Raw genomic sequence first — 12,175 nt, forward strand, 5'->3', positions numbered from 1 at the left:
TCGTGTGACAGAAAAATCCATTCATTCCATTAACATAGTAACTGTATCTATTTGCATGTCAAATGTCCAAAAGATTATTGAGTTGTGATGTGACGAATGCACGTCTCATTTATTCTTGTTATATGACACGTTTACTTACGTAAAGCAGATAGTTTGAGTCACTGAAGGTCATTTCTTTTGAATTTGAACCCAAATTAAATATTTCCAGTACATCTGTTTGCACCATGTGTTATTTATAGAAGTGTAATCTATCATCTCTTGTTTAAATGATTTTCGCCTCTGATATTTTTTGAGGTTTGAACATGTGTTAGTGAAGGCAGTTTTTTTTTTTTTTTTTTTTTTACATCTCTGGTGTTAATTAAATGGTTCATTGGATTTGAAAATGAATTTAAAAAGTGACACACTGGATTTTTAAGGAACATGTAAGTTGTTACAAAATGATTACTGATGTGAAAAGAGAACACATTAGCAGATATCTCTGAAGTTATTAGCAAGCTTAAGATTTTTCATTAACACCATCATAGTTGCAACAAGCAGTAAGTGCCCATACTGTAGAATATGTAACTAACCTTGATGTATATATATATATATAATTACCAACTGCTCCAAGGAAGGTTATGTACAGTAACATTACAGCAGTTAAAACTATTATGGTACAAGTTCAGTAATGACCAGTGGTAGAAGAAGTATTCTTATCCTTTACTAAACAAGTAAAAGTCCTACATTTTCAGATGTTATTTAAGCAAAAGTACATAATGATTATCAAATAAATGTACTTAAAGTATCACAAGTAAAAGTACTCACTATGGAGGGAGAATATCCTCTGTCATTATATGTTGTATATCATTAGTTTATTATCACTTATGCATTAAAGGAACAGTGTGTTACATTTAGGGGGATCTATTGGCAGAAATGGAATATAATATTAATAAGTATGTTATCTTTAGTGTATATACTGAAAATAAGAATCGTTATGGTTTTTGTTACCTTAGAATAAGCCATTCATATCTACATAGGGAGCGGGACCTCTTCATGTAGCCGACTGCCATGTTTCTACAGTAGCCCAGAATGGACAAACCAAACACTGGCTCTGGAAAGGGACATTCACGTTTTCATGTTTTTGTGTCGGCCACTGTAGTTCTCCTGCACGCTTGGCACCCCGGAGAATTTTCAGCTGGTTGCAATCTGCAACCTCACCACTAGATGCCGACAGATCTTACACACTGAACCTTTAAACAGCATTTTAATGTTGCTGCTAGTTTGAACTACTATATATACAGTCGGGTAGTTTATGTAGAGCAACATATCATATTTATAATAGAATTTAAATTATTAGTCGATAAAGAGAAAATGATTTGGCAACTATACGGATAATTTAGTCATTATTTTTCAACAGAAAAGTCAACCATTCCCTGGTGGCAGCTTCTTCTTTTTTTTCTAATATCATCATAAACTAATTATCTTCAGACTTTGAACTGTTGTCAGACAAGAGAACACATTAGAAGATGTCAGGAAATTACAATTGGTATTTTACACTATTTTCCGACGTTTAATAGCCCAAACGATACTCGTTTAATTGAAAAAATGATCTTCAGATTGATGGACAATGAAAAAAATAATTAGTTTAAGCCTTAATTTATAGTATCATCTCATAATTTACAGAGAACAACTTAAAGTTACAAGCACCTGTAATGTAGTGGGGTAAAAAGTTCAATATTTGCATCTGAAATGTATGGAATGAAAGTAGTATAAAACGAAATTACAAAAACCCCAAAAATTGCACAATAGTTGAGTAAATGTACTTTGTTACTTTCCATCGCTGGTAATGACAGATAGTACATCTCTCCTTGTAATAAACAATATATAATAGTTGCTAATTGGATGGCTGATTAGAAATTAGCAAACATTTTATTAGGAATAATAAACAATAATCAAAATACGGTGGATGAAATTCTTAGCTTTTTGAGCCCAGAATCAATATGCAGCATTTTAAAGCTCTTCTCATGTATTTTTTTTTTTTAAAGATTGATCTTTAGTGATACATTTCAGGTAACATTTTCCCAGGGTTGATATGTGGCATTTTGAAATGAAGCTCCTCAAATGTTAAGTGTGGCTATCCTGTGTGTTCCTCCTACGCTGCCACATCCAGCAGCTGTAGATGACGTCCTCCTATCAGAGTCTCAGAGCAGCTCTGGGAAGGAGTGACACAAAAGCAGGGAGTCATAAAACATTCAACATCATTCAAAGTCTGCTCTCCCATGCACGCTTAGACAATGTGACATTCAAAACAACAAGAGAATGTCGGTGCAGGAAGCATCTTTCAGGAAACTTTTTTTTTTTTAGAATAATGAAATGTAGAGGAGGGAGAAAAAAACAACTTGTGGGAAAAAATGGTTTGGCTTGACACTTTTACTGTCACTTGCCTAGTGAAGAGGTATATCAAGCGGCATATCCACGTTTCCAAGTTGGTTGCAATAAAATATTATTCATTGTCAGACATACAGGATTTTGAATTAATAGGCTACCATTTAAAAAGGGAAACAAATGCAAATGTTGTTTTCATACTGAATCTTTATCAAATCACGCCTCATTTAGACGCGATTAGCTACCGTGAGAGTTTGTCTTTCTTTGAGCTTTCTTGACGTTTACATTCAAAATGCTAAACAAAATGTATTCTTTGTGCAAATGCGTCTCTTCAGAATTAAAGTCTGCATGGAAATGTGCCATTCGCCGAGTTCATTTCCCGTCTTTATTTCATTGTTTTATGAGGTCTTTAAAACGTAAGTGCTCCTTTTTTCTTCCTCCTCACCTATTACAGAACACAGCTGTGAGGCAATTCTGAGAGGAAAAGGAAAAAAAAAAAAAAATCAGGTTACCATGTGTTGAACTGTTTAAGCAGCTAAGCAGCGGGTTTGATGAATTACAAGTCAGTTAGTCCATTTTGCTGACAGAATGCAAATTTATTTATGACCCTGAGACTGGGAGAAAATGAAATCATCATATATTTCCAAACACTCACGCAGTGTTTTAGATTAGGGGGAATCTATTTGGGATGGAAACACATTCTATGAATAAATTGTTTGAGTTCCCTTTCGAAACTACTCTCAGAGCGCTACATTCAAACATCGCCTGGGCTCCTTTCAACAATCAAGCTCTTGAACTCAGAGAGAATGTGAAGAATCTGCATGAAAAGAAAATCTTAATTTAAGGGACACACGGCAGGACACACCATCTTCCTGCAAGTCAGGAGAGTCATACTTTGAATCAAAATCACTAAATCAACTTTAATTTTTGGAGGGTCTGCTTTTTGATTTATAGTCAGGGAATAAAATGCAGCCCATCTCATATGATTTGGTGGTTATCCCATTTGACATTTTCATCAAATCACACATTCTCGGGCCATATCTGTAAAATTGAGAAATCATCAGAGCTGAAGTAGTGGCATATTGGAAGTTCGGCTTCATCAGCAGTCTGTGCTGCTGAAATGAGAGACCTTCAGTGGACTCCTTCATCCTCCCCTTCACTTTCTTCCTCATCTCTGTCTTTTAAACTCTCCATCTCTCACTCTTCATTTGGTTTTGCTCCTCACTCAGCCGCACAAGATGTGGTGAGATCACACTACGGCTATTTTATCTCCACTTGTGTGAAATAATGTAATTAAACAAAGTCACAGCTACGCATAGCATATCCAGATCATAACGCTTTCATTGGTGAATTGAGAGCTGCAGCCACCGACGGACACAATGATCTGGAGTATGATGATGGCTTATATAGTACTTATAGATAATATGCTTTAACATTGTTATCGTGAATATATATATAAATATATATATACATATATATTTATATACTGTATGTATATATTTTAGGGCTCGCACATCTTTATCTGTTCGAAATGCACCTTAAAGGGTCAAGTATTTAATACTCTTATCAACGTGGGAGTGGGCAAATATGCTGCTTTATGCAAATATATGTATATATTTATTATTGTAAATCAATTAACAACACAAAACAATGACAAATATTGTCCAGAAACAATCACATGTATTGCATTTAGCATAACAAATATGCTCAAATTATAACATGTCTAATTCAAGCCCAACAGGCAACAACAGCTGTCAGTGTGTCAGTGTGCTGACTTGACTATGATTTGCCCAAAACTGCATGTGATTATCATAAAGTGGGCATGTCTGTAAAGAGGAGACTCGTGGGTACCCATAGAACCTATTTTCATTCACATATCTTGAAGTCAGAGGTCAAGGGACCTTTGGAAAATGGCCATGCCAGTTTTTCCTTGCCAAAATTCAGCGCAAGTTTGGAGCGTTATTTAGCCTTCTTGGCGACAAGCTAGTATGACATTGTTGGTACCAATGGATTCCTTCAGTTTTTCTAGTTTCATATGATACCAGTACCTAAACTCTAACTTCAAAACCAGCTAGAACCTAAAACAATCTAAAACTTGCAAGTTGCGTTAAACAAATTAGTGGCGTTCAAACGAATTTAACCTTGTTTAAGTTAACATAATAATAATGGCTTAATGCAAATTTGTTTTAACGCTAAACTAATTTCTTTAAGGCATTAACGCATCTTGCGGTTTTTAGGTTGTAGCAGGCTCAGTTTTAAAGCTAGTTAAGTTAAGCTAGTGAAGATACTGGTGTCATATGAAACTAGAAAAACCTGAGGAATTCATGTCATACTAGTTTGTCGCTAAGGAGGCTAAATAACGCTCCAAAATTATGCAAAATTTTGACAAGGAGAAACTGTCATGGCCATTTTCAAAGGGGTCCCTTGACCTCTGACCTCGAGATAGGTGAATGAAAATGGGTTCTATGGGTACCCACGAGTCTCCCCTTTACAGATATGCCCACTTTATGATAATCACATGCAGTTTGGGGCAAGTCATAGTCAAGTCAGCACACTGACACACTGACAGCTGTTGTTGCTTGTTGGGCTGCAGTTTACCATGTTATGATTTGAGAATATTTTTTTATGCTAAATGCAGTACCTGTGAGGGTTTCTGGACAATATTTGTCATTGTTTTGTGTTGTTCATTTATTTTCAATAATAAATATATACATGCATTTGCATAAAGCAGCATATTTGCCCACTCCCATGTTGATAAGAGTATTAAAGACTTGACAAATCTCCCTTTAAGGTACATTTTGAACTGAATCATGGCCAATCATGCGATTAATCGCGCGATTAAATATTTTAATCAATATATACATATAAATATATGTATAAATATATATATTTTTATTTATATTTATAGGACTCTATATATATATATATATGTATATGTATTCAGAGAGAGTGGAGGAAGCGTTTCCCCTATCTCCATTCTAATCTATAATAGAGGGAAAGACCCACTGGAGATGTTTTGATGTTAAAGTAATACCTCCTCTTCCAACATCGCTGGGATTTGTTTAGCTCCCAATTAATTTCCCCAACCCCATATCAATAATATTTAATTAAATTGATACACTATTGATCTTCATACAGTCATTTGGCATGGTAATTAATGGCTAAAATGCTGCGGCATGCAAATGTGAACCTCAATTTCGTTCTCATTGGACTGCATCCTCATAAGTGGCTTGCAATGTAATATGCAATCCGCTGATGGCTTATTAAGATCTTTACAGTCATTTAATCTGAGACTGTGGTCTATTATATCTCTCTGGAGTAGCATTGCAGTTTAATTTGATATAAACAAAACAATAGGCTGTGAAGCTGTGGTCATGATGGAAGTTGATACACCCTCTCTCTCTCTCTCTCCACCAGTCTGTGCAGACAGTCAGCGCCTGCACTGCATCCTCCTCAAGGGACCGCCTGTGTTGTTTGTAAACAATAAATAATATTAATTTCATGCCGGACACCTTCATTGGATCGATGCTCATCGACCAGGCGAATCAGCTGTCTTTATAGGCCGCATATGTTGCGAGTGTGATTGCACCAGTGTGTGGAAAGACCCAGACACTGTGTAACAACCCGTAACATACAAATGAGCCTCATGTATTCTTAATACTCATCGGTCACTGAGTCCGGCCTCTTTAGATCAGAGCCGCCCGTGAATAATTCAAGATGATACAAGAGAAATGGCGGATTCTGTCTCGGTTGGTTCGTGATTGATTGCAGGGAGAACAAGTCGCTTCAAGTCTCAGGATATTGTAACCCGAGCCACTGACGGAGAGAAAATTAATTACAACACCACAAATCGATGGACAACTGAATGTGTCAATTCCCCAAAGAGCCGTGATTGCTCATTGTAGTCTGATTGTGGGAGCAAAGGGGGTCGGGATGCTGCGCCCAGAAGAATCAGTGGAAGGGAAGGTCGTGGAAGAGGTCGCGCCCGACTTTGACTCAGCAAACACATCACAGCGAGATAACACACTCTTGTAATTCCTCAGCTGAAGCGCAACTCCCTCCCTTGTAAGAGGATAAACTGACTATGCATTTATACATATATATATTCTTACATCCTCATTTGAAATGCATGTAGCTTTGGGTGCTTTTTCAGAAAAGGAAAGACGCACTCCAGCTTGCATTACGAGCAACCTCACAAGTGACCAAGGCTGAGTCATTCTGTTGCATTTAGCTGCTGTGCTCTCTGCCTTCCTTCCCTCCCTTACCCAGTCACATCCACAGTGCCCGTCAGGATTTGATCGTAAACTATATGGCTGTGTGGAGGCTGTGTGTTTCTGCATGTCTGCGCTTTGTGCTGTCACTGTGACTGCGACTTTGACCTTTAGCAAGGGATGCTGGATGGAGAGAGAAGGCTTTAATGAGTTTGTATAATAGCTGAGCTCTATCTGAGGAATCATCCATCTACATGAGCCCCATAATTAGCTGGTAAGACAGTGGTCCAGCTCTGTGCTTCCACTTATTATTCTGCTGACTATTATGTGGGAGTGGAGAAATGAATAAACAGAGACGCAAACCCCCCCACCCTTCCCATGTGAAGTGTATTAATAATCTGCTGTTGATTCTGTGGCACGGTCTGTAAAAGGCATGGCTGAGCAGTGTGGAAAATCACTCCACTGACACCCCCCAGAAAATAAGGAAAAAGCTATCTGGAACATAAGTCACATCCTGGTCTGAGTTTGCTGACAGGTGTACACACTCTCATGGGAGCGCTAATCCTCCTCCTGCTTCTTCTTCTTCTTCTTCATCTGTGTGTTTGTCCGTCACTGCGGCACACACACACACACACACACACACAAAACCTCAAGACAAAAGCAGAGAGCATATGCAACTCAATGACATGCAGATGTGATCTGTGTGTGAATTTGTATGCAAAGCAGCAACCGATCTGATTCCTATCATACATGGCTGGATGTCATATCCATCATTTTCATGTACTAAGGCAGAAGATATGAAAAGCACACCAGCAAATAATAATTTCCATTCTGTTTCACATTGCACAATATGTTATTCAAGATATATGTAAATGTTTGCTTAAGAAAAAAAAAAAAAGGGGGGATATAATAACAGCAGCTCAGGACGATCCAATCCAAATCCACTCCTGGTTTTGCTGCTCCGCTCACATCCAACGCTACACCTTCCTCCTCTCTGACTGACTGACTCTCAACAGTCCAGCATTGCTGTGCAAAGCAGATGTTCCTCCTCTCTGAAGCCAAATTGTTACCCATTTTCTGCATTTAAGGAGATTGTTTTCGCTGCGAAGGCTGCAAAGTGACAAAAGAAGTGCCTCCCTCCTCAAGCTCAGTGAGAGAGGGAGAGTTGTTTTTGGAGAAATACTGAAGAAGAAGAAAAACAACAACCGCGCGGAGAGAGAGAGAGAGAGAGAGCAAAGGTAGCAGTTTTATCCACCACACCTGTGATGCGTTGTTCTGAGCAACGAAGAAGACGCACGAGCTAAGGATGCTGATGGCCACGGTACGGCTGCACGAGGAGGATATGTTATATTGAGAGGAGAAAAAAGAGACACTTGGGGCGTTGTGAACAAGGCGTCAAGTGCTAACAGAGGACACTCTCCGGACCTTAACGAGCCCAGCGTGCCGGCGTTTTTTCGTCTACTGCTCCTCTTGCCTTTTTGAAACTTGGGTGATAAAAAAAAAAAAGCAAGAAAGATGCCCGCACTTCTTCTGGGCCCCTTTGTCCGCTGCAGGTTCAACGCTGCTGCGCTGCTGGTTGTGCTCTGGCTCGTCTTCGCTGGCTTCACCTGCACTGGTGAGTTCCACTATATATCATATAACCTTTATGCTGTTAAAGTACAGTAAGTGCGAATTAAAAAGGTTATGCACAAGACAAGTTTTGCATGCGTTTTTTTTTTTGGCTGCAAAATGTAGCCGCGTGTGACCGACAAGAGCAGAGCACGTTGTTGGCGTTGTCGTTATTGTGCGTTAATTAGCCAGCACTAACCCACCAATTAGCCTGCACCTTCAAGGTTACAAAGGAGTGTGTCGCCTCACAACCAAGGTTACAACTTGAGCCACCTATAGCATTGTTCTTATGTTGCTATTATTTGAAGCAGCGCGGTGCAGCAGCAGCATATTATAGCATACATGTGTTTTATCCACCACTGTCGTGACTGTAAGGGAAGTTAAGGACCTCCACCTGCTTTTAAGCTGCACTATATATGAGAGATGGACAATAAAAATGCGGTGCTGACAGTAACATTGCGCTGCTTTTGTCACATAAACAACCTGCACTACATTTTTTTTAGTCTATAGCTCCAACAGAAGAAGAAGAATATCAGCTCACTAATCATTTTGTTATTAAATCTTTGTGTGCAGTGGAGTCGTATATTCAGAGCCTGTATTCATCCATCTAACCGGCTGCTGCTCTGCTGCAAACAGGGTCGTTCAAACTCCACGTTTCTCTTTCTCTCTCTCTCGTTCCTGCTGTATTTGCAGTATATGGTGACAGCTTTACGGAGTTGGTTAGACGACCTACTCGCACTGATGAGTTACATTTTATGATGTAGCCTTCTTGGCCAGACACTCCGGATTGCATGCAAATGTGCTTTGATGCACAAAAAAAACAATCAGCAACAATGGGGGGGGGGGTGTGAAGCTGAAATACTTCTCTGGACTGGAGATAAGTTTCCCTCATCAGCAGCTGCAAATAAAGCCCTTTTGTGTTAGACTCTTTAATTTCCTTTCTTCTCAATCATATTTAAAAAAAAATAAATTAAAATATGCTCATAATAAAGGTTGTAAGAAAATATAGAAAAAATCCAATATAGCAATATTGTGTTTTGTGATACTGTATTGATTCTCAAAAACTCAACATTTTTAATTCATAGTTTGCATGCTGTGATTAACTCAGTCAATACTCATTTCCAAAGAGATGCGCCCTCTCAAAGTAGTGCTATTATGTTGGATGTTACTGTGATAAATGCAGATCCCACTAATCTGATTGCATTAAAAAAGTACTTTTTTTTTTACTCAGATTTTATGCATTTAGTAGTGTGTTCTTTATACTATTACAGTTTTCCTAAAATTTGATTAAAAAATAGCAATATATCACCTTACTTACAGTATCGCAATATATTGAATCATAACCCCTGTATCATCATACGTATCGTATCGCCAGATTCTAATTCCTAATTCCAATACACAGCCCTACTCATAATAATAGTTCATCAGCATTACATGCGCAAATGACAGTTCAATTTATTATGACAACCCAGCATAACAAACAGAGTGCTGGCCATTGACCCCTTAATATTACAGGTCATTCTATAGTGCACAGTCAAGCCCGTCAAATCAATAATATGATCAATGCAATCGATTGCCCTGTAGCCCATAATGCACCATTTCACAGTTCAACCTTTTTGAGTATTTTCTAAAATGCTTTCTTCACTCCTTCTCCCTGATGCTAAATATCCTTGCACAGCTGGGAGCAGCTGGTGAGTAGCCTATCCAAAACACGAGACTTTCACACATCATTTGCCTCGCGCTTGTTTCCGAACTGTTAACCTCGCTTTGGACAGAAGGCAAACATGTTAAAGTTGGTGTAACTGTGTCTCTTGCTTCGGGACACCGAGATGATGAATTAAGAGGGCTTTTCTCTTGCATTAATTAGTGTATAATTATGAATATATTAGGATTAAATAAACAGTCATGCTCTAGGGACCTCATATATCAAGCTAAGTAAGTGGCAGTGTGCGGTGGTATTTACAAGTCATTTTATGATGCATGTTGAAAGTGATACAGTTGGATTGGGTTGCTGGGTTATATGGGTGGTTCAGCAGGCGTTGTTGCCTCACAGCGAGAAGTTACTGGGCGCCTTGGTTCTGTGTGTGTTCTTCCTGTATTCATATGGGTTTCCTTTGGGTGCTCTGGTTTCCTCCCACAGTCCAAAGACCAGCTTTATGTCAAGTCTCTAAATTCCCACGGATTTGATACTGTTTGTCTGTTTCTTTGCTCGCTCTGTGATAGACTGGAGCTCTGTCCAGGGTGTTTCCCTGCCTTACACCTAATGCATGCTGGGATACGCTCCCAGCCCTTCTGTAACCCTGAATAGCAATGACCCAGTTCATAAAATAAATGGATATAGGGATATAGCTAAAATCTGTCTTCTGTATTACATTTCTAGGCAGACCCCTCTCCCCGTTTCAGTCTGTCGCTCTCTATCATATATTAGGTCGCTACAAGCATCCTTATGAGCTCCCATCACAGCTCACAGGCTACTTTTATAGGACAGCGTGAGTTCCAGGAATGGATCGGAAGGTAATTTGGTAGCCAATTCTTTCGACATCAGGGCCGGGACAGTCTCAGCTGAGATCAGTCGAGCTATCCTCCTGTGTAGAGGCAAGGCGCTGACTCGGCGTTCGTCTGTATCAAAAGCCGACTTGTCTTTTTTGCAGGGAAACATAACTCAGTCAGTAATAAAGGTAGGCCTGTCAATCTAGATTTGAGCTAGCCGAGCACTTTCCCTTTCGCTGTGTTGTGAGTGATCTGATGGGCCGGACAGAGGGGGTAGGCATGCTTTCAGCCTTAGGAACAAAGAACTGTTCTGATTTGCCTGTGTGTGCGCACCACTTGATGTTTTCAGTATGGGAAGTGTGTACGTGTGTGTGAGTGAGTGAGTGTGTGTGTGTGTGAGAGAGAGAGAGCGAGAGAGAGAGAGAGAGAGGGTGTTTCCACAAGAATTTGCATGCATGTATTTCTGCTGCATGTGTGTTAGGTGTGTGTCTGCAGATAATTCCTTCTCCTGTTGCTGCTGTTGGTTCCCATTTATTTAAACTTGCCTCTTAGTCTGTTGCCAATCCCTTGTTACTTACTCCAGAAAAGATCATCAAAAAGCCAGCTATCCTTGCAGAGAGAATAAATCCTGGATTTTTTTCTTTGTTTTTCCCTCTGCCCAACGAGAGCGTTGCCAAGCAATTGTTGTCTGGTTCATTGAGGGAGCATGGGATTTGGTATCAGGCACCTTCCTACTTGTGCGAACAGTCACCTCCGAGCAGTTTCCACGGGGTGTAAACCTTGCGATGATGCAAGGAGATGGCCATTAAACGACAACAAGCAGAAATCTATTGCATAATACAGTAATTTGCGAGTTCCCATTTATTTGTACAGTAATATAAAGAGATTCTTTTGCCAGAAGTCTCTCATCATTCTAATGTGAATCATCCCAGAGTTGTCTTTCTGGCAGCCAGTTTTGTCTCTCCTCATTGACTCACTAAAGAATGCGATAAGGAGAGCGAAAGCTGAAATTAACATAATTTATTGGGGGAAATTGCCTTCTGGTCAAAGGAATTTAAAACCACTTTGTTTCTGTCCCATAGCTAATGCATGGCAAATGATCGCCATGTATTTGCAGGGATATGGTCTTTTACAGGGAAGTGATAATTTACTACCAGAAAGAGTTTTTGTTCCCTCTAGTCTTGGGAGATGAATTCAAATGGCACAGACAACGGGAAGACTTGTGCACTGGGGGAGGGAACTTTTATATAAAATTATTTATTTTCTCTACTGCTTATACTCACCAAGTAAATTAGCATGATGTACAAATGCAGAATATATCATGCAAGGAGGCAATTTGAAAGAGAAAAAAAGTAGGGTAAAAAATAAAAATGATTTCACTCCTCAGGAGTAGCTTTTTATGAATGTTAGGCTGCTTACAGAATTTGAATTGGACAATGTGACAATGAAAAAGAGAGTTGCTTATTTGCAGGACATATCTGATCAAATGTATTACTTTTTAA

The 12,175-nt window shown here is 39.2% G+C and overlaps 1 protein-coding gene across 6 annotated transcripts in view; it reads left to right on the top strand.

Annotated features, from left to right (window-relative positions):
- Positions 1–12,175, top strand: part of unc5a (unc-5 netrin receptor A) — a 286,747-nt gene that overhangs the window by 139,683 nt on the left and 134,889 nt on the right. Inside the window, exon 1 of one of the 6 annotated variants that reach the window (XM_037780573.1) lies at positions 7,512–8,190. The exons of 4 other annotated variants lie outside the window; for them this stretch is intronic. In XM_037780573.1, the coding sequence (XP_037636501.1) occupies positions 8,091–8,190 (100 nt within the window). In that variant the 5' untranslated portion in view covers positions 7,512–8,090. Of the gene's footprint in view, positions 1–7,511; positions 8,191–12,175 lie in introns of those variants that run through there. One more of the 6 variants, XM_037780578.1, reaches the window with a different exon arrangement.

The sequence above is a fragment of the Sebastes umbrosus genome, chromosome 9 (genome assembly GCF_015220745.1).
Source record: "Sebastes umbrosus isolate fSebUmb1 chromosome 9, fSebUmb1.pri, whole genome shotgun sequence".
In the NCBI taxonomy this organism is placed as follows: domain Eukaryota; kingdom Metazoa; phylum Chordata; class Actinopteri; order Perciformes; family Sebastidae; genus Sebastes; species Sebastes umbrosus.